Below are 24198 nucleotides of genomic sequence, written 5' to 3' on the forward strand. Positions count from 1 at the left end.
ATGAGTGCATACAAAATTAGATGCTGTCTCTCTTCCGAGGGGTAAACTGTTGAAATCTCTAAATATAGGATCCTTTTTGCAAACTGTCCCCTTTTTTTAACATTGCTAAATTTACACTACCCTGAACCATGTGAATGTCCTAAAAATAAATATATTATCTGATCAATTCTGTATTTTTCTTGGTTTGGACAAAGGAAATGCAAATTCATGGAAAATTACATAGTAACAATCTTCATGATGCCTTGTGTATAAAACTCCTAAAATAAGTCCTCACTTGCATAACAAAAGATCTAATTGCACAATAATGATTCTTTAAATTAAGACACGATACTGGTACGCAGATTATAAAAAAAGGTGCTGTTATAATTGCTCTCTGTGTTTGTGATTCAGCTAGACTTGAGATTAAGTATCCAAATGTACGAGCAGGATTGGATTCATGTACTTTAATAGTTTTTAGTGATTTTCATAAGTTAAAAGATCACCTAAACATTATGAAAAAGGTTACTGTGGGAATTGCATAATGCATTTGCTTGCATAACTTCTTAAACAAAGCAAATCACTTTCTTCATTGTGATTTTTGATGGCTGCTGATTAATATTGAACTAACAGACACTGACAACATTTTTTCATTCTGCAATATTAACTCTGGGCTGGATTATGAATTGGGGACATAAAATCCAAGCCTTCAGTTGGCGGCCTCACTCTGCGGCCATTTAACATGCATTAGTTAGCTTGAGGTAGGACCTTCACCCCTCAGTCCCGCCTCAGAGATCAGAGATCGGCTAGACAATCGGAGGCCCCCCACCCACCTTCAGTGTTCCCTCCTGCCCTCTGTCTGTCCACGATGAAATAGAATAAAGTTCTACATATATATTCTAACCTTCACTGTGTAAAATAAATTCCATTCAAGAAAGCCTATTCCAAATTTACTTAATTTCTTATAAGAACAAAGACCCCACATCAAAAACAGCTAATCATTTAATAACAATCAGATAGTGAACTTTCTTCTGCGCCTTTTTTTAAATTAAAGGGCTGGGGATTTAAGTAACTTCAGCTGGAATCTTTTATCGCTCATTGATGCAGACAGTCTTTTTGTTATTTTTGGAGGGCTGAAGATTTAAATAACTTCACATCTTGACAGTTCTACAAACCTTAGCCACATGATGACTCTAAACATTTATAACACTGCGGGTTAAGGCCCATGCTATAGTGAAAATGGGGTCTGTTTGAACTCAACATTGAGTTCAAACTGTCGGGGCCTTTCAAAATGTTAGTGGGACTTCTGGATCGGAGTCTCACCCGCCATTTTTGCAGGTCTGCAGAGTCTCCACAAATGCGAAAATTGGGTCTAGCTCGCAGAGAAGTGGAGGGGTTCAGATATTTGTGGAGATGCTTTTTTTGGTATCTTCAGATTACAAGATAAGGCTGATCTGTTGTTATCCAGATTATGTCATTGGAAATGGAGAGAAGCTGAAACTGGGTGGGTCATTGGGAGACTCCAAAACAATGATGTGGGAGGACCGGGGTAATGGTAATAGAAAGCATTGATAGATAAACTCTATCTACAATTGGATAGGTAACAATGGAACCAAGCAAGGCACCTTGAGTGAGCTGGAGAGTGGAGGGATGCCATTGAATCAAAATGTTGCGGTTGACTGTAAATAACATAACGTACCATGATCATAGTCAGCCAATTGTGAGTTTGGTTATGGATGCTTGCCTGCTGGAGAAGAGGTGAAAATTTGATTGCAAAGTTTCAAACAGGGAATTGTAAGAAGAATGGTTGTAAATCTGTCTTAGCTCAGTGGTCGAATAATTGTCTTAAAACCTAAAGGTGCTGGGTTCAAGCCCAACTTCAGGATTTGAGCGCATAATCTCATGTTTCATTGTAATGCTGAGGAAATATAGCATTGCCGGAGGTGTTGCATTTTGGATAGACATTGAGCCAAAGTCCTATTCTCATAAGATGTAAAATATTCTATGCAGTTTGCTAAAGTTTCAATATGAAGCTCCAATTTGGTTAATCTAGGAGGGTTACCTCTGTAACCATTGGAAATGCAACCTTCCCAATGCCTGTTGTGTCTGACATCTCTCACTTCTCGGACTATTTTGGGTCATTGCTCGGAACCCTTTTTATAATATGTTCGTCTCCAATTTCCATCTTTTTTTTTGTAATATTGGTGATTGATTATTTAGGTCATTTGAATAATCCTGTTTTATATTAGACATCTTTTTGTACTTCTGCCCATGTGTGCTGGAAAAAATAGTTAGATTCTTGACGGATGCTGTTTTAAAAAACAAAGTAAGCTTTCCACAAGCATGTGCCACCACAGAAAATTGGCTGATCCAATTTGTCTGCGGGAATTTTGTGCACCCAATTGTGATGAATGTAGAAATTGTTGTGTAATATATTGTATATTCTGTTACAAAAATGTTAATAAAAACCCTGATTTACAGTACATACAGGCAGTTGGTCTACTAAAGCTGTAATTAAAGAGTCATAAAAGGTGAGGGGCGGGATTCTCCATTGCCCAACGCCAAAATCAGCAACGGCGATTGGGTGGAGAACAGCTCCCAATGCCGACGGCAGGTGCCGGTTTGATCCCGGGTCATGATGCATCACCCCCTCCAAATCGGCATCACTGCGTCACACATAGTTGCAACCACGTTTGCATCTCATTTTCGGGCCCACCCGCGATCCTCTGACTCCAATGGGCCAAGTTCCCAATGGCGCAGGCCACGTGTGGTCCCAACAGTCATGAGCCTGGCGTGGTGGCTGCGGTCATACTTTGCCGACAGTCGTGCCTCTGGCCGGGAGGCTTCTTCTAGGGCTGGGGGGAGTAGTGGGGGATGACCGGGAGTTGGGCTGTGGGGTCGGAGTGGACGGGTACGCGGTCCAGCACAACCGGCGCCATCTTTTCGGGCATGATCGGTGCATGTGGGGGGAGGGGGGTGTAAGTGTACACGTGGCTGCAGCTTGTCAGCCCTGTGCGTTTCCAGCACGGACCCAGCAATTCTCCCACCGTTTTCCACATGTTCTGCGGGTGTTTCACGCAGCACTGGTGCTAGCCCCTCACAGGTAGCGGAATCGGTGCGGTGTGGCACCAATTTTTCCATCGTGGAACTCCACGGATCCTCCATTGGCATGAGCACTTAGATGCAGGAACGGAGAATCCAGCCAGAGGTATTTACTAATGGAACATTGCTCCTATTGCAGGAGATTCCACAAAGTGTAGATAATTTATGATGCAGTGGTGTTTTAGTCATGGAACTTAGTGAATTGTAATGGGTTGCTTCATTGGAATATGTGGCAGGGGTAGATAGTACCTTCAAGTTTTTTCCATTTTGTTTAAGAACTGTTCAACTGATCATTGTAACACTGTCTCTTTGATGTTAAAGTAGTTAATTCTGTGTTTAAATTAAAGTATCCTTTCCTCACAGTTTTACAAATAGAAAAATTGTGGTTCGCATCCGCTGCCTAATAAAAGTTGGGGTCTGGTCCAGTATCCTTAAAAAAAATTGGGGGCTCTTTACCACGATTAAAATATATAATTCTTAGTTTGGTTTTGGATTATTGAATTTAAAGACCACATGTGTGAGGAACTGGTGTTTTCTTTCATGTGTTGAATTCTGTCAGTTTAAATAGGGAATGACTGATAAAATTGCACTTTCAGGGGCTAAGAATTTCCTGTGTGTGGAAGAGATCACTATGGTTGGTTTACAAAGGGTGGCTAAATAAAGCCTTTCAAATCGGCAGTCAAGCTGCAGTTGATTTTATTTGAAGGGGTGAGGAAGGTGGAGATAATTCAAGCAATAGCTCAGCATTTAAATGTCTCAGAGACACAGTCTGAATCATTGCAATTAGCTCAAATTTAATTACAAATGAAACAATTACAACATGATAAAGAACTGAGACGCTTTGAATTTGAATTAAAAGCAAAGGAAAAAGATAGTGAAAGAGCGGCAATGGCAGAAGAAAAGGAAAGAGAGGTGAATACAGAAAAAAAGGAGAGAGCGGCAACGGTGGAGGAAAAACACAAGGAGAGATTTTGAACTTCAGAAAATGGAACTTGTGGTAGTATGACTAGGGGTATTACGGTACCTGAGAGTGTGAGCTGCTATTGGTGTAGAAGGCTCGCTGCCCATTGGCCCAAGTGTTGTCTTCTCATTGGTCGGGAGAAAGGTAGCTCCGCCTACGAGACTGAGTATAAGAACCCGTGTTTCCCAGCCAGGTCATTTCTGTACTCCTGCTGGGCACACTTCTTGTAGATTAAAGCCTTCGATTCGGACTACTCCTTCGTTTCTGTGTTCATTGATCGCGCATCAGAACTGCAAAGAGATTATCAACTTAAAAGGTTGCAGTTAAATTCAGGTGTTGCTGAAAGTCTAGTGGAAGGCGTAACTCCTCTCAGTCAAAAGTCCAGTGGGATATGTTTCAGTATATTAAGTACTGCCAAAGTTTGACGAGAAAAATGTGGAAGCTTTTTCTTAAATCTCATTGAGAAAGTAGCAGAACAATTGAAATGGCCAAAACCCATGTCGGTAGTGTTAGTTCAAAGTTAGTAGATTAGAGCTAGTGAAGTGTTTGCATCATTATCAGAGGAGGTATTTAGGACTTATGATGAGATGGGAAAAGCCATTTTAAGTGCATATGAACTAATGCCAGAAGCCTACAGACAGAAATTTAAAAATCTAAGGAAAGAACCAGGTCAGACGAATAGAGAATTTAAAAGAATCAAACAAAATAATTTTGATAGGTGGATGAGAGCATTAAAATTAGACCTAACATGCGAAGCTCCTAGGGAAAGTTATTTTATTGGAATTTAAAGATGCGCTTCCCGCAGTTGTGATAACTTGTGGAGGAACAAACGGTTAAGACAGCACAGGTGGCAGCTTAGGCCTCATTTTATATCGGGTCTCCGCATGGGTCTCCAGCCTCTGCACTGGCATCATCAACCATGACCTCAACAGATACCCCAAGAGCAAACAGGTGACCCTTGAAGATCTAAGTGTCTCAGGATATAGCTGTCATGCACACTCCCTGGGAAGTGTGCACACACATGCTTGATCCGGAGGCTGTTGTCACGCACGAGTTGAATACTGAGGGAGTGGAACTGAGGGAGGGAGTTAATGAAGCGCACTCTCTGATGCCCCGGTGTGCGCAAGGCAATGTGAGTGCCATAAATTACCCCCCACACCTGGAGTAATCCAGCGATGGCGCAGAATCCTGCTGTCCCACATCTTGATGGGCTTGCTCCAGCTCAAAGTTAGTGTAGTCAGCTGCCCGGGCATATAGGGCATCTGTGCCTCACAGATGCACTTGCGGGCTCAAGCTTGTGAAATGCCGTACAAGTCCCCCCTCGAGACCTGGAATTAACCTGCTGCATAATGGTTTAGGGCTGCAGTGACCTTCACGGCCACCAGGAGCGGGTGTCCTCCTCTTCCATGAGATGCCAGGTCCGCAAGGACATGGCACAGGTGCCGCATCGTCTCCTTGTTGAGGCGGAGTCTCCTATGGCACATGTCCAACATCTCGAACGATCAACGGCGTCTGTACACCTTGGGCCATTGCCAGCGTTCTTCCCCCTCAGAGCCCACCCCTGGATGGTAGGTGAACCATTAAAAGCAAGATTTGGTGGGCCTTATCAAATCAAAAGAAAATTGAGGTGAATTATTTGTTAAGAACGCCAGACAGAAGGAAAACTCAGCGTGTCATGTTAATATACTCAAAAGGTATTTTGATAGGGAAGGAAAGAAGGAGGATGTGTTCATAGTTATTACTCAGAGAGAAGAGATTAATCCAGATGATTCTGAATTTGACATTTCTCAAATTTAGATTGGACAATGAGGAAATACTAAGAAATTTGGATAAGTTACTGAGTTACCTTCGGGAGGAAAGTCAGCAACCTGAAAGAGTTCTTACAGTCACATAGAGTTGTGTGCACAAACAAACTAGGAAGTCCAAAGATTATTATAAATAATGTAGATGCAGGAAATTCTATTCCAATTAAGCAACATCCACATGGACTAAATCCACTAAAGTTAGCACAAGGACAAAAGGAGATTGAAAGTATGGTTAAGAATGGTATCATTAAGTATGTTGCAGCGATTGGAGCTTACCTATTGTGATGGTTCAGAAACCATATTGAAGAATGCGACACCAACATTCCAAAGACTAACCAACAAGGCCATTTCTGGACTAAAAAATAGTGTAGTATACAGATATGATCTGGTGGTGTTCAGTCAAACATGAAAGAAGCATTTGGAACATTTAAAGGAATTGTTCGATCGCCTACAGCAAGCTGGCTTGTTGGTAAACCTGACTAAAAGTGAGTTTGTGAAAGCCCAAGTCACATTCTTAGGCCATGCATTTGGACCTAGTCAGATGGCCCCATAGAATTCGAAAGCGAAAACTATTTGGGAGTTCCCAATACCATCAACGAAAAGAGAAGTTCTAAGATTTCTGGGCATGAGTTGGTTTCTACAGAAAATATGTGGCAAATTTCAGCAGTGTGGTTGCTCCACTGACTGAACTTCTAAAAAAGAACCGGAAATTTAATTAGATGTCAGAATGTCAGGAGGCATTTGACAATCTGAAAACTGTAGTAACCACCACAGAGGTTTTGGTGACACCGAATTGTGGCAAGCGGTTTAAGGAGGCCATTGATGCGAGTGATGTGGGCGTTGATACTGTACTGTTACAAGAAGACAATGAAGGTACAGAATGACCTGTTGGTTATTTTTCCAGAAAACTAAATACTCATCAAAAGAAGTATTCGGCCATCTAGAAGGAGACATCTGAGTTTGTTTTCGGAGTTGTAACATTTTGACATTTATGTTGCTAACAATTCATCAGTGACAATTGTTTATACAGACCATAATCAATTGAAGTTTTTGGCGAAGTTTAAAGATCAAAATGCAAGACTGTTTAGATGGAGTTTATTGCTACAACAATTTAACTTGAAAATTATATATCGCAGGAAGAGAAAATGTGATTGCCGATGCTTTATCATGACTTTGAGATGTAAGAAGAATGGAATGTTCATTGTTGTGAACAGAAGACTGAAATGGACTATATTGATGTTTAAATTTACATGCATAAACGTATCAAAATATGTATCATACAGTGTAATCATAGTGTTTAGTAATGAGTAGCATTTAAAGATGAAAAGGATTTGGAAAATGAAGGCATCTTTTCATATTGCTGGTTCATTTTTTTTGAGGGGGAAAGTATGATTAATTTAGAAATTGTTATATATTATATTTTATAGTCTCTTCCAGTAATGTTATTAAAAATCCTGGTTTAAAATATATACAGGCAGTGCCTCTACTAAAGCTATAACTAAAGAGTCATATGAGGAGTGGTGTTTAGTCCTAGCTAAGCAGGTCATGGAATTTAGTAGGATACAGATTATGTAATTAATGAAAGGAGCCAGGTCTGCCTGTAGTTTTGCAGCCTGTTATAGTCAGTGCGATGTACACATGTCTTACCGGAATTGGAATGGGACGCGGCCGGAAGATCTCTTGGAAGGCCTCTTCTGGGATTCCCGACGGACGTTACGCCTCGCGAAATCCTGCGAGACGTTGAGATCTGGATCCCGCCACAATGGACGAGACCAAGACTTTCAGTCACTTAAATCTGTCAACATCAGATCGAACTAGCTTCCAATATCTACCGGCCTCACTGAGGAGACCCCAGCCGGTTGTCATTTAGCACTAGTTCCCACAAACGGGGATCAGGTAGATCAGCACTTGGGGGCGGTCTCCCAGGTGCTCGGATGCCCCTATCTGGCTGGTACCTGGGCAGAATGGCACCCTGGCACTGCTGATGCCACATGAGCACCTTAGCACTGGCAGACTGACAGTGCCAAGGTGCCATGGTGGCATTTTGCCCGCACTGGCAATCAGACCCTGAGGGTGTCCTGCCCATATGTGATGGGGTGCAGGTGGACTTGAGAAATGCCTTATAAGTGAGTTGGGAGGGGTCTGGGGGTCGCATCGGGGGGGGGGACGAGCTGACTCTTAAGCGCGACCTTGTGGGGCGCTCCGCACCGAGACTCAAACTCAAGACCTCTGTTAAATAGCGGGGTCGTTCCCACTGCTTGCAGTGCCGAGAACGATCCCTGTATTCGCACCCAGAGCGGACTCTAATTTTTTGTTAGATCGCATCCAGGATTTTAAGTTGTAAAGCAGTTTAGCCAAAGCTGCTCGGTTAAGCAGAAGTGTATTGGACCTGCTCTTGAAAGGAACTCTCTCCAAAGCGCTCTACACAGCTAAGCAATTAACCTATTTTGTAAACTTTATTTATGAAAGGCTTTTGAACTGTATTGGGTTGTTTAATTGGAATGAGTGGCAGGGGTAGATAATACATTTAAGTTTTTTCCTTTTGGTTAAGAACTGTTCAAATGATAATTGTGACACTATTTCCTTGATGTTAAGGTGATTATTTCTGTGTTTAAATTAAAGTTTGTTTCAACGTAAAAGATACCTATTGGTCTCTTTATGTAGTTTTGCAATGAGTGTGCTAGTCAGACAACATAGAATGAGCTTGATAGTTTAGATTTTCAATATTTATAATTCAGCCAGGCCGTTGTACTGCATTCACTCTGATTTTGCGGAGTTTAGCATGTACTGGTGTGATAAAGTGATTCTCAGATAACTTAGAAGGAACTTAGAGGACATCAGCTGCACCTTTGGGATTTGAATTTCTTCTGTATTCTCAAATCAGCTAAACTTCTTTCTCCACCCTCACCCATTTGTTGTCAGGAGGGGGAAGATGGTGGTGCAGTGGCAATGTCACTGGACTTGTAATCCAGAGGCGTGGGCCGATGCTCTGGGGACGTGGATTCTGATCCCACCATAGCAGTTGGTGGAATTAAAATTCAATTAATAAATCTGGAATATAAAGCTAGTCCAGTGATGGTGACTGGAAAACTGACTGTTGTAAAAACCCATCTGGTTCACTAATGTCCTTTAGGGAAGGAAATCTTCCAGCCTTTTCTGAGATATGGGCCAGGACTCCAAAGTATATCATGGAGTTCACCTGACCTACAACTGATTATTCATTTTGGTTATGAGGAGCACAAAGGCCTACCTTTCAGGTGTTATTCAACGCCGTCCTTAAGCACTTTTAATCAGAAACAAAGTTTATTCTACGAATTTAGTTAACATTTTTATAAACACACAAGTTAGCATTTTTATCAACTACTAACATAAATACCCCACACAGCTATAGTACTCTATGTATAATCCTTAAACATTTCCCCCTTTAAGCTGTTCCAATTTAATAACAAGATCCCAGAAACCCCGGCTGGGATTCTCCAAAACAGGCGTCAAAACAGGCGTTAGCGACGCTGACGTCAACAGGCCTCCAGGCCCAGTCATTCTCCCCGTCCTCGGGGGTTAGAACAGCGCCGGAGTGCTGTGTACTGCTCCAGTGCCAAAAGCTGGCTTGCCACGGCCAGCGCGGGCCCGCGCATGAGTGCCACAGCCATCTCTGCGCCGGCCCGCGCGCAACATAGCGGAGCCCGATAGGGGCCCGGCACGGAGGAACATAGGCCCCCCCAGAATCAGCGCACCCGCCGATCGGTTGCCACCGTGGAGGCCTCCCCCGGAGGCGGCTCCCCCCATCCCCCTACCAGGACGGCCTCCGCAGCTAGAACACCGAGGTCCCGCCGGGTAGGACCATATGCAAACCATGCCGGCGGGACTTGGCAGAGCTCGGAGAATCCCGGGGGGGGGGGGGGGGGGGGGGGGGGGGGGGGGGGGGGGATCCAGCCCTGATGCCGGCTGCCATATACTCCGGCGTTGTTGTGTTTCGGGCGGGGACGGGCCTCACGCCACGCCGGTCGGGGGCCATTGATAACACCCCCACTGGCAATCCTCCGGGACCCGATGGGCCAAGCGGCCGTCTGTTTTTGGCCAGTCCTGCTGCCGTGAGTTAGACATGTTCCCACATGGTGGGGGTGGTCCTCGGGAGGGCGCGGGGGGGGATCCGTGGCCTGGCCCGCAATCGGGGCCCACCGATCTGCGGGCAGGCCTGTGCCGTGGGGGCACTCCTTCCTTCCGCGCCGGCCCTGTCGGGCTCCGCCATGGCCGGCTCAGAGAAGAGAACCCGGAAAGGAGAATCCCGCCCCTATTATTTAATTTGGCTATTGAAATCAAACCTCTCTGATTCAGAACTGATAACAAAGAACAATACAGCACAGGAACACGCCCTTTGGACCTCCAGGCCTTCGCCGACCATGGTACCTGCCCAAACTAAAACCATATGCACTTGCAGAGTCTGTAACCTTCCATTCCCACCCTATTCAAATATTTGTTTAGATCCCCCTTAAATGCCGCTATCGTACCTGCTCCCACCAACTCCCCAGGCAGCACGATCCATACATTTACTACCCTCTGTAAAAACAATTGCCTCGCACATCTGTTCTAAACTTTTCCCCACACACCTGTGTCCCCCCTAGTACTTGACTCTGCTACCTAGGAAAGAGCATCTAACTATCCACGCTATCCATGCCACTCATAATCTTGCATTAGGCCGCCTCTCAAACTCCATCGTTCCGGTGAGAACAGACCGATGAAGTTACTGTGAAAAGCCCCTAGTCCCCACATTCCGGCGCCTGTTCAGGGATGCCGGTACGGTATTTGAATCCACGCTGCTGGCATTGTTCTGTATTACAAGCCAGCTGTTTAACCCACTGTGCTAAACCAGCCCCTACAATCCTTCTGGTAGTATGGGACCAGAATTGTACACAATATTCCAAATGAGGCCTAACTAAGATCCTGTACAGCTGCAACATGACTTGCCAATTTTTATATTCAATGCCTTGACCAATGAATTCTTGACCACGTTATCCAAATGTATTGCCACTTTCAGTGATCAGTGGACATGCATGCCTAGATCACTCTGCCTGTCAGTACTCTCAAGAGTTCTACCATTTACTGTGTAATTCCTACTTGCATTGGACCTTCCAAAGTGCAATTACCTCACACTTGTCCGGATTAAATTCCATCTGCCATTTCTCCGCCCAAGACTCCAACCTGTTGTATCCTCTGATAATCTTCCTCACTATCCTCAACTCCACCAATTTTTGTGTCATCTGTAAACGTACTAATCAGACCAGCTACATTTTCTTCCAAATCATTTCTATACCACAAACAACAAAGGCCTCAAAAAAGCACCCTTCTACTGCTACCCTCTGTCTTCTGTGCCCAAGCCAGTTCTGTATACAACCTGCCAGCTCTCCTCTGATCCCATGTGACTTCACCTTTTGTACCACTCTACCATGGGGTCCTTGTCAAAGGTACTGAAATCCATGTGTACAACATCTACTGCCTTTTTCCTCATCTGTCACCTTTGTCACTTCCTCGAAAAACACGATCAAATTAGTGAGGCATGTCCTCCCTTTCACAAAACCATCAATAATAAGTCCATTTGTTTCCAAATGTGAGTAAATCCTATCTCTATGAATCTTTTCCAAAATTTCCAAACCACTGATATAAAACTTACCAGCCTATTATTTCCTGGATTATCCCTTCTGCCCTTCTTGGCTACTCTCCAGTTCTCTGGAACTTCATCTGTAGCCAATGAGGATACAAAGATTACTGTCAATTTCCTCTCTTGCCTCCCTCAGTATTCCGGGGTAGATCCCATCAGGCCCTGGGGACTTAGCTTTTTAAGATGCCCAACACCACCTCTTTATTAATATTAATTTGACTCAGAATATCTATACACTCTACCCTATACTCCTCATCCACCAAGTCCTCCTCTTTGGTGACGGCAAAGTATTCATTTAGTAGCTCTCCCATTTCCTCTGGTTCCATATGTAGATTCCCAACAATATCCATGAATGGACGAATCCTTTCTCTGGCTACCCTCTTACTTTTACATATGTATAAAACACCTTAGGATTTTCCTTAATCCTCTTTGCCAATGACATTTTATGACCCCTCTTAGCCTTCCTAACTCCTACCTTAAGTTCCTTCCTACTTGCTTTATATTCTTCAAGGGCCTCATCTTTTGTCCTCTCGGGTACCTGCCGGTCCTGAATTCCAATCAACTGACATTTGAAAGCCTCCCACATACCGGATGTTGATTTTCCCTCAAACAGCCTCGTCCAGTCAACATTCTCCAGATCCTGCCTAAAGCTGTTGTAATTGGCCTTCCCCCAGTCTAACGGTGAGATTGTTCTTTCTTCGCTGTAGTCCCTTTCTCACAAATCTCAAATTAGTGTTCTTCACTCATGAAATGACACTCAATCTATTGGAACAAAACCACTGTCAGTTCCTAAGAACATCAGAATGCCCAAACCTTGGGATCTGACGTTTCCAAGTTTCAGCGTCAGCTGACAGTGCCATTTGCAAAGTTTTACTTCTAAAAATACTAAACGTGGAGCTGATAGCCTCATGTCCCTCCAAGATACCCTAGAAGTGCTTTATTACGTTCCCCAGTGCAGATAAACCCCAACCTTCTGATAAAACAGGGAATTTTAATATCAGCTGCAGGTTATGCGTCTGAATGCAACGTCCACTACACTACAGCAGTGCTTATGTCCCTTAATTAATTTAATAAATGACCTTCATGGATAATGGCTTCATATACATTAATACCAAAGGTGAAATTCTAAACCTTGTCAACTTGCAATCTGGCACCTGAAAACTCTCGAGCCAGGAGATGTGAGATCCCATCAGTAGGCTATCTTATTGTTTGGATTTCTCACCTTGTGGTTCTTGAACTCCAGTCTGACCAAGATTCATAGAAATCCTGAACCCCTCTCAACTTTTCTGTTAAACTTTCTGGTGTGAGCGAAGGTTTATTTTAATATACACACCGGTTTACTTTTAAATAATGTTACTTTTTGGAAGTCATGTTTTTGACTCGAATGCTTTACATGTGCAGACTTGAGGCCAAAGTACGAAAAGGGTAATTTAACTTCGGAAAAGCTTAAGATAACATCTTGCTGATTTGATGGTTGTACATTTACTGCTCACCTTTTACAACCTGCCATTTCCTTGTGTCCTGTATATTACGATATCTTATTGTTCAATGACAGTGGTCAATGTCAGCGAATTCATCTTGGTGACAGTTCACATCAAGTATTCTGAAAAATGCAAACACATCAAAATAATCTAATCTGACATCAAATATTTCATTCCTTGTTCTGACAGGTCATCATGATCGGGGATGATATTGTGAATGATGTAGGTGGAGCCCAGCAGTGTGGTATGAAGGCTGTCCAAGTAAGGACGGGGAAGTACAGGTTAGTACATTTTCAGATCAATCTTTCATTGTGGAGGAGCTAATAAGCTTGACTGCACCTTAATGGATTTAAATGCCGGGCAAGAATCATTGCAACCACGCCAATGGGTGGAAAACGTAACGGATGGTAGACAAGCAAACTGGAGCATTACAACAGTCCCAGCAGCAGCTTAGCCTAAAGGAGAATCTCTGTTATAATCACAGATGTGGGAACAGAAAATAATAAACAAGGCAAAATGACCTTTAATTAGTACCTATTCCAATGTGATCATCACTTAGCTTTCTAAAGGTTGGCGGTTGTTCTTGTACTCGCAACCTGTCACATGCAACGGGAGATAGAAGAATGGCAACACTTTTATTGCAGTTGTTGGTTATTCTAGTGGCAGTAATAGTTATTGTAAAGCTTCAGCAAGTCATATTTGCATTACAAATGGCACGAAGGTAAGTTCATACAGGCAAGGCAGTCCATTTGACACTACCTTTTTTTGAAACTGAGAGTGTCCAATTAATTTTTTCTAATTAAGGGGCAATTTAGCGTGGTCAGTCCACCTACTGTACACATCTTGGGCTGTGGGGGCGAAACCCACAGGGAGAATGTGCAAACTCCATGCGAACAGTGTCCCAGAGCCGGGATTGAACCTGGGATCTCGGTGCCATGAGACAGCCGGGCTCACCCACTGTGCCACCGTGCTGCCCATTTGACACTACCTGATTCTCTGATAAAACCTGCAATTTATCTCTCGCCACGATCATCACCTCACGCAACCGCCTTTTGAATAAGTTTCAGATTTTCCTTCCAGGATACTATCCAGGAGGCCATCATGGTTTATTCCTTGTGCAAGAACTGTCTAACATTAGTCTTGAACTTGCTTTGCCAATTTACGCTTTTATCCCCTTGTATTATATTTATGGTTTGATTCAAAATAGTAGTATCCCCAGTTTGTCGATTATTTTGTTATGGTTCATCCTCTGAGAATAGAGATCAAGCTTATAATCCCCTTCCAATTGCTTGGATATTTCCCTTTTGTGCTCCGTCCCGAGGGGATCTGATGATGTCTTATACAAAGGTGCCAAAGGCCCTGTACGTGTGCTAGCTAAACACCAGTGACACCCTGCAGGCATTGAGCACCATTAAATATAAATGTGGGCACAGGATGATGTTTCTTTTGGTCTATTTCTAAAGTGTCAGCTCAATCGCATATTCCAGTGGATAGTTCTTTGCAGCTCAACAAGCTTTCAACATATTTAGCATCTTTTGACTACAATTGGGAATTGTTGCTCGCCAAAGAGGCTGGATTCACGTTCGGCAAGGGAGCGGGGAATCCCCGATGTTGCCAAAATCAGGACCAAGCTGCTTTTGCGATGCTCTGTCCCCTGAAAGGCGACCTACTCTTAAGAGTACGCTGCACCACGTATCTACGGCCTCAAGCCCGCCCTGCGATGCTCCGACGCCATCCACCCGAGTTCCCGACTACGTGGAACTCACATGGTCTCACCCATCGTGAACTTAGCGTGGCAGCTGCGGACTTAGCGTGGCAGCTGCGGACTTAGCGTGGCAGCTGCGGACTTAGCGTGGCAGCTGCGGACTTAGCGTGGCAGCTGCGGACTTAGCGTGGCAGCTGCGGACTTAGCGTGGCAGCTGCGGACTTAGCGTGGCAGCTGCGGACTTAGCGTGGCAGCTGCGGACTTCGCGTGGCAGCTGCGGACTTAGCGTGGCAGCTGCAGACTCAGTCCGGCACTGCCACAGTCGGGGGAGGGCCGATCCACGGGGAGCGGGAGGCTTCATTCGGGGCTGGGGCACCGTGGGCGGGCGTACGGGGTGCGCAAACGGCCAAAGGGGTGGTCCGGGTCCACGGGCTGAATCCGCGATGGAGCACGGCGCGGCCGCTGCAGGCCGCCGCCGTGCGTATGTGCTGCCACGGACCTGGAAATGCTCAGGGCCGTATCGGCAGCTAGAGCTGGGAACCTCCCTGCTAGCCCCCAGCAAAACGGCAAAACTTGCACATACAGCATAATTTGTCAGCTAATGATCTTTTGAAAGATTATGATTAACACCTAGTCCTGGATTTTAATTCTCTAGAATAAAATGTGGAAATTGATCAGTGGTAGTGAAAGCACTAATAAGCAAATAATTACTCTTTGATTTTGCCTAATTAATTACATTCATTTTTATTTGCCGAGGACTCCCAATAGCTCAATAATTTGTATCTTAAAAGAAAGAGATTATCCAAATTCAGCTACTTTGAATTAAGTATGCAGAAAGTTCCTATTTTTCAGTAAATAAAATATACAGCAGTTGACCTGGTAACAGACTGTTTTAAGTTAATCAGGACGGCTACAGGAGAAATAATGTTAATCTGGCAGGTTTTATGGAGTGGAATTGCTTTTCAAAAGCCCTGCAGCATAAACGTGGTTCAGCACTTTCCTCGTGCAAGATTGCAATGCTGTAAGATGTTAGCTTTAATGGCTGGGAAGTTCCTGAAACCAGCAAGTTAGGGAAACGTTTGCAACTGCTCTTGTTTTTACTAATATTTTGTGAGAATCATCTTAAAGTACATGCTCCACAATGACATGCAAACTGTGATCCTGGTCAACAATCCACCAGAGACCATTCATTGGTGAACTAGGGTCAAATAAGGCTGTATTATCACACTGATGCTCTTCTCGATCTTCCTTGCTGTGATGCTCCAACTCAGCCTCAGCAAGCTCCCAAGCTCATGGTCTACAGAGCAGTAGGAATACCTACATCTCCCCCCCCCCCCCCCCCCCCATATGGCTCAGTGACATGGACTATGTACAGCAGGCACCTCAAAACGCTGGAAAAGTACCACCAGCGCTGCCTCCATAAGGAGCTATACTACAGAACCAGTAGAAACCTGTTCAACCTCTGCCACCTGCAGGCCAGATCCAAGTTCGCCACCTCCTCTGTCATTAAACTATAGTATGCAGACGAAGCTTGTGTCTGTGCACACTCGGGGGCCAAACTCCAAGCCATCATCAACACCTTCACCGAGGCACATGAGAGAATGCGTCAAACACTAAACATCCATACGACAAAGGTCCTCTACCAACCTGACCCTCGCCATGTAGCACTGTTCTCCAGTTATCAGAGTCCACGACAAGATCTTGGACAACGTGGACCATTTTGACTTTGCAAAATCCTGCACACCTGTTGGCAGGATAGGCGCACCAACGTCAGTGTTCATGCTCAGGTCAGCATCGAAGCATTGACCACGTTCGACCAGCTCTCCTGGGCAGTCCACATTGCCCACATGCCTGACACGGGACTCCTGAAACAAGCCCATGCTTTGACATGGCAAGCGAGCCCCAGGGGGGCAGAGGAAATGATTCAAGGGTGCCCCCCCCAAAGCCTCCTTGGAAAAAGTGCAACATCTGCACAGACACTTGGGAATCCCTAGCCCAAGACTGCCCAAAGTGGAGGAAAAGCATCCAAGGAGTTGAACACCTCGAGTTTCATTGGCGAGTGCAAGCGTTGACAGTGAACGGGGCACATGGCAACCCGGCCACCCTACCCACCCGCTCCTCCAGCCACCCACAGGTTGCTCCACCTGTGACAGAAACTAGGTTGAACATCAGACTCCTCAGTCACCTTTTGGTGTGGAAGCAAGTCACCCTCGATTGCGAGAGACTGCCGAAGAAAAAGGACACAGAAACATAAAACAAGGCGGAGTCTAATCAATCGGGCTGAGAAAAGCAGAGCGCATATTCTACATTCCTACACCTGGCAATGTTGCAGATACTGCGATTTGCTGAACCACATGTTTTGCCTCTTAACCTGAAGTACTCCTGTTTTTACAGTTCTGCTCCTGTCTTACTTTTCAATTGTTGGAAGATTTTAGATCACCTCTAGGTGGTGCTGTGAACTGTAAATCTGCTATGTTGGAACACTCCTGAATAATAGATAAATCTATGATGTTTTTTCTATGATTAAATCATCCTGATTTTTGCCCAAACCAGTTAGCATTGAATTAGGTTCAAACTTGCGTTTCGACAACTAAAATGTATAGAATTCAATGAAGGCGACCTGAGATTTAAGCAGAAAAATGTATTCTCCGTGGACGCTAGACAAAACTCATAGTAAGTTGAAACTAAATTGGGATTCTCAGTCACGCGGTAGAATCTGATGCCTTCCACCTCAGCGAGTTTGATGAAGGGGAGGGTGGGTGGGGACATTTAATTAAGACAGGCAGGAGTGAGGTGGGCAGGGATCCCCAATGGCGAGAAGAGCGATAAGACCCATGCACGACCTTCCCACCCCATTGCCTTTGAAAGCCCTTAAGCGGATATTAAATTCACATCCCTACACCACTGATATTAACCCAGTGGCAGGTAGGTGGGAGCATGATGAGCAAACTGTGCGGGGTTACTAGTAGGCTCCGATTGGAGATCCTTCATTCAAAGGTATTCAGTGCCTCATTAAAGGACCTGATATTGGGACCCATTACAGACACTGCCTGGGAAACCTCTCCTATCATCACTCACCTGTAACCTGAGATTCAGCAACAGTCCGGAACCTCAGGTGGGTGTCATAATGGCAACAAAGTCCCCCCCCCCCCCCCCCCCCCCCCCAACGAGGCTCATGCTGGCTCACTAGCTGGAGGCTGAGGCCCCCACCTCCCCCCATCATCATCTCCATTAAACACCATCCACGGTTTCAGCCCAATAGAATGGGACACCTGATTTGTTCTAACTGCAGCTTTTCCTTTTTTGATTCAGCTGTAAGTCTGGACCAAGCTACTCAGTCTGCATGTAGAATTGTTGTTACGAATGTATATTTACTCTCTGGGGACATGGTCCATTTTCCCAAGGTCTACTCCTGGAGTTTAACTAGGCCAGAACATTGCAGTCTGCTGGCACAAAGCACTTGGTAAACTACCTGCTGCTTCTCCAGGTGGTATTGCTCCCTACCTACTAAGATGTTGGCTTGCAAGTCTCTTTGGGATGGCAGACAGACTATCCAGTTTCCATGAGCCAGGTGGGCAGATTATCACCAATGCTGTCCTGGGAAAGAGCTTGAATTGACTATTTCTCTTTGATAATTAGAGTTTGTCTCATTTCCTGGTATAGTTGGTGATTTCTCATTGCCACTCTGCCACTGAGCTGACTATATCAGATATCTTCTTCCTTGGCTTGTTCAAAGTTAGCTTCTGTTTGTTTGATGACCACGGTGAATTCATAATTAGCATAGTATACTACTCCTAACTGCACCCATCCCATAACATTGTGGCAGACCTTGGTCCTTCTCCCAAAGTCTCTAACCCACCTGTCTCTGTCCATCTTGTACTAGCTTTTTCTCGGTCTCAAATTCTCTTTTCCCAAAATTCTTTCAAAAATTAAATCTCTGGGCGGCATGGTGGCGCAGTGGCTAGCACCGCTGCCTACGGCGCTGAGGACCCGGGTTCGATCCCGGTCCTGGGTCACTATCTGTGTGGAGTTTGCACATTCTCCCCTTATCTGCCTTGGTTTCTACCCCACAACCCAAAAAGATGTGCAGGGTAGGTGGATTGGCCACACTAAATTGCCCCTTAATTGGGTACTCTAAATTTATTTTAAAAAAAGAATGGACGATTTCCTTCTCTGGAAGGATATCAGTGAATCAGATGGATCTTTGGTATCGTGGTCACTATTGCACTTTTAATTGCAGATTTTTATAATTGAATTTATATTCCACTACCCGCCGTAGTGGGATATGAACCCAGGTCACTGATCGTGTCATGGGTCCCTGGATTACTAGTCAAGTAACAATACCACGATGCCACTGCCTCACTTAAATATATGGTACAGTTCATACAGATGCCACAACAAATAACAATATATATGTGTATATATATCATTGAGATAATCTCAACTCTGTGTATGGGACGCTGCCCTGAAACGGCTGTAATCCTAACACTGTAAAGTGACATGATAGACATTTGTGCAATTAGATATTGATTTTCCCCCAAACTATGCCTGACTGTTAGACAGCTGCTTCAGGTCTGGAAGTGGGCCAATCCACGACAAATTATTTGAATCCTCGTCTGTCTTTTAATTCTGTGCGGTATTTAAATTCTACCAAGTTCAAATCTCTGAGCAAAGAATGGAATAATTGCATACTTTATCATAAGTATTAAATCCTACAGGGAAATAAAAAAAAAAGGACTGGGCACAGAAATGTGCTTTTGTCACCTATTATGTGCCAATCGAATATTTCTGTGTTTGGGGCCCTGATTTAATTAGCACAATTAACACAATTTAAACTTTCCATAGCATGTCTGCCTCATGCTTCTTTTGACCCGAGGTCAGTCCATTTTTTCAGTTAGATTAGCTCTACAGACAAAGATCAGTTGGCTGTCATTCAGCTAGAGTGCATATGATGATTGAATATACAGCATATTAGATTAATGTCTGACAGAGGAAACAAATTGAGCAGCATATGTATTTTTCCAAGGATCGTACATCAAACCTTCCAGTGTTGATGAACTTTGTGCTGTCAGCGAGGAGCGAGAGAGATGAGTGACCACTGAGTATCGCAAGGCATGACTGTGGTCTTTGACATTCCATTTCCCCAAGATTTTCACACACAAAAATGCACACTTTATATTGCTTTGTAGAATTAAGTCAACTTTGCATGCCCACTATAAAATGTTTAGTCTGCAATGAGCTGGATTTGATCAAAAGATAACCCAGTGCAATTAGTTCATTGTACGGTCAGTTTAAGGAAAAAGAGAAAATGGGAACTAGCATTGAACCAAATATATAACGGCTACGTTTAATATAAACACCCAGGTTTATTTAGAAGTTTGTAGCTATTTATGAATGTCCTGGAGTCTTCCTTGTCGAAAAAATGTGGAAAAGAGGGTATATAAATAAAGAAAGGAGAGGTTTTAATGTTTGATTATTATTGTTATTTTAATGACTTTGGTTCAGATGTTTGAGCTACAATATTTAATACAATATTTAAAAACGTTTGCAGTCAGATGTTCTGAAATCTATCTTTTAAGAAAATACTGCCCAGTCATAATTTTTAAATTAAAATTTAAATACTGTACATTGTTCATGTTTAAGTTAAATTCCCCTTTCCCACTAAGTCTTGGCTCAGGGACGCCAATTTTGTGAATTTAAAGTTGTTTTGGCTAAGATCTTTACCAAGGTACTTGTTGATACATTTACCTCAGTAATATACTATAGATTGTGTCATTAGGGGACAGGAGCTGTTCACATAGGGTAGTTTTGCATTAAATTGAACTTTATGCTCTTGAAGTTGCAGGGTGTTAATGGTGGATCCCATTTTCTATTAATTAATCACATTCACTGACCACCTATTTCCCTCTGGAAGACAGTGGTGTAGCGCTAATGTCACTTGACTAGTAATCCAGAGGCCCAGGGGACGTGGGTTCAAATCCCATCATGGCAGCTGGTGGAATTTTAATTTGGTAATACATTTATATTAAATTAATAGTTATAAAGCGAATCTCAGTCATGGTGACCACAAAACTATTATTGATTATCTGAAAAGCCCATCTGGTTCTTTAGGGAAGGAAATCTGCCAGCCTTACCTTGTCTGGCCTACAATTGACTCCAGATCCACAGCAATGTGATTGACTCTTAACTGCCATCTGAAATAGCCTAGCAAGCCACTCAGTTCAAAGGCAATGAAGGGGTTGGCAACGAATACTGTCTGTGCCAGTGATGACCATATCTCATGAAAAAATAAAGATTCTTCTTAGCTTACCGTGATGTCTTGTATGAAATGGTATCTTTCAGTTTGGGTACATTAAGGTCCAGTGAACAAAGTTCCAGTGAATTGATAGCCAAACAGTTAATCCACCACTGAAGTTATTCTTATTAGACTGCGTAACGATACATACAAAATAAATCTACCAATAGACACCTGGTGGGGTGAGTGTAATGTTAACACAAAATGCTTTGTTTACACAGAGGCACTTACTTTGATTTTAGTATTACGCCTGTCGTTTTGACTTACTGAGTCAACCAGGTTGAATTTTGCCCCTCTATTCTCTCAAACATTTTTAAGCACACTATAATCTTAGTGTCCTGTAATTTTGCAATAATACACAAATTAGGGATAGCTAATTCAGCAACAGAATAGGTAATGACTATGTAAGCATTTTCTAAAACTACAGAATAATTATTAGGTGTGAGATAGGTAAAGATATACAGGGCTCAATGCAACCAACTGGGAACAAAGTCCCATAGTGAGCACTTTTAACCGCGTGTTTCCCGGCACTCACAGAGAGAAAAATGGCGTCCCGATCTCCAAGGCCTCCAAAGCGACCCCTGACCCCCTCCCCCAGTCTGAACACACTAGTGGAGGATCCCTGGCCCAATCGCACGTGTACAGAAAATGCCAGCTTGGCACTGGCACCCTGGCAATGCCCATGCCAGCACCACCTAGGCAGTGCCAGACTGGCACAGAGGTGGCACTGCCGGGATGCTCAGATGGCACTAGCAGCTCCAGACACCACCCTTCCCAAAGGGCATGCAGCTGGGGGCTCGAATCCCCTGGAAGACCCCCCATGAGTGCCGTTCCGTCTGGTCCTCGTTCTTGGGGACCAGTGCTGCATGGCCATCGCCCGAGGTGAAGGGGATGAATCCAAAAGCCTAAGGAAACTGCATATTGGATTGAGATGAACTGTCTTGCTTTAATATGCAGGTTTGCCAAAAAGTAATCCCACAATGGGCGGAATTTACCTCTCAACGTCTCGTGAGATAGCGTTGGATCCGGGAACAGGGTCTCCCGGCTTTTCAGACGCAGCCTGGCCATTGAATCGCGCCCACAGTAAACTCTAGCTGGCACTCTACTAACTGTACTAACCAAAATTTCTGATGTTCTGTTAATTCTTTACCAGCCAGAAGCAATTACAAAGTTATCCAGACCGTACCAGTTTACTATATTACTTTATACTTTAATTTATGTTTTCATATACTGTTGAGAATTACAAATAAAATTAATATTATTCTGTACTTCTTGAGTACTTGCATATTTCTTTATGCAATAAGTTTTACGCTGTATTCTATTGGGAAGTGGAACTGTCCATTAACCGGTCTTTTTGATCAGCACCGCCCATTCCCCACGAATACCGGATAATAAAGGTGTAACTGTATCTATCAAATCGTTTCATCAAGTCTTCATGGCAGCCGTAACAACATCCATAAAGATCCAACTGACTTTATTCAAATGATCAGAAATTCATCTAGAATGTAGCAAAAACCAAATGTATGGCAAAATTCCACCTTACACAAGGCTCACGTTCCAATGAACTCTCACAAACGGCAAAATCGCAAACGGGGAATGTGCTTTTGAATAGCGCTCAATTAGATAGGTTCCAGCTGTGCGAGGGCAGCATTGGTTTGGGCAATATTGTGTTGCAGTACCTATACACAACAGATGGAGGGAGCATCTGAGCAATACATCGGTGAAGAAATCAGCCGTTCAGTTCAAGGTCCCATCCCTGTACGCCGTGTATCTGACATGCTGACCCACATTTTTAAAGGACCATGCCAATTAACGGCAGGGTGGGGTTTGCCATCTAAGTAAGGTGGACAGGGAGACTCCCAAGGGTCAGAGGGCCAAAGGCAGATCCTCCAGCCCCGACATACCAGCAGCCCTTCTGGTCGAGGTGGAAACTGCTGTTTGTGATAGAGAAATGGGGGAAGCGTCAACATGAAGAAACAGTGAATAATCGAACATTGCTCAGGTGATGGATGCAGTGTCTTGGGTAGGTGGAAACACAAACCAGGAAGGCACGAACGTTGGGACTTTATTACACAGCAAAGATTGCAGGTCTTGAGTTAGGCTACAAAAATATGGGCCGGGACTCTCTGACCCGGCGGCGGGTTGGAGAATCCCGAGGGGGAGGCGCGAATCCTGCCCCGGCTTCCCTATTCTCCGGTGCCGTATCCCAGGCGCCGGCGGGATTCCTGCCACGCCGGTGGGGGGCCGTTGACAGCGCCCATCACCAACCCCCCCCCCCACCCCGGCGATTCTCCGAGCCCTGATGGGCGAATGGCCGACAAGTATTGTCTCGTCCTGCCAGCATGAATTACTCACCTCACACACGGCGGGACCTGGCAGGTAAGTGTGCGGGGCCGCCCTGGGAGGGGGGGGATCTGACCCTGGGGAGGGGGGGGCTCTCCACGGTGGCCTGGCCTGCAATTGGGGCCTACTGATCGGCGGGACATCTGGTTCTGTGGAGGCCTTCTTTCCTCCGTGCCAAGCCCCTGTAGGGCTCTGGCATATTGTCCGGGGGCCGGCGCGGAGAAGGGAACCCCCACGCATGCGCGGAAATACGCCGGCCATTCTGCGCATGCGCGAAATCGCGCCGGCCCTTCGGCGCCAGCTGGAGCTGTGGAAACCACTCGAGGGTCAACCTAGCCCCCTAGAAAGGAGAATTCCTCACCTTCGGGGGCCGTTGACGCCGGAGTGGTTGGCGCCGGTTTTCACACCGGCCTGGGGACATAGCCCCATTATTGGAGAATCCCGCCCATGTTGTCCCTGTGTCACTTCAGATGTGCATGAACTGCTGTGGCAATTTGCGTCACGTCTTCTCTTCATTTATAAAATAATTATCTCGTTCTTGGGTAATGCAGCCTGTTTTGTTGGGAAATGCAGGCTGGAAAATAGTTGCTTTTTGTCACCTTTTGTAACAAAATTCTGATGTCCTGCAGATAAAATCTGTTCTTTCATCTTTCATACGCCAGTCAACAAGCGTTCTGAAGATTGATTTTAATACTTCAGGATTATTTAATAAATCAAAATTAGTAAATTGGTGCATGGCTGGAGGGAGCTAGAAGTCGTCAAAATTGTTACCCCAGAGGCTTAATTAATTAACTTGTCGCCGAATCTTAGAATCTCTAGAGTGCAGAAGGAGACCATTCGGCCCATCGGGTCTGCACCGACCCTCTGAGAAAGC

General features: G+C 44.6%; 1 protein-coding gene across 1 annotated transcript in view; it reads left to right on the forward strand.

Annotated features, from left to right (window-relative positions):
- Positions 1 to 24198, forward strand: part of LOC119979616 (phospholysine phosphohistidine inorganic pyrophosphate phosphatase) — a 164696-nt gene that overhangs the window by 79282 nt on the left and 61216 nt on the right. The window contains exon 6 of the mRNA XM_038822104.1: positions 13171 to 13262. Coding sequence (XP_038678032.1) covers positions 13171 to 13262 — 92 coding nt within the window. The remainder of the gene's footprint in view (positions 1 to 13170; positions 13263 to 24198) is intronic.

The sequence above is a fragment of the Scyliorhinus canicula genome, chromosome 16 (assembly GCF_902713615.1).
Source record: "Scyliorhinus canicula chromosome 16, sScyCan1.1, whole genome shotgun sequence".
NCBI classification, from domain to species: Eukaryota; Metazoa; Chordata; class Chondrichthyes; order Carcharhiniformes; family Scyliorhinidae; genus Scyliorhinus; species Scyliorhinus canicula.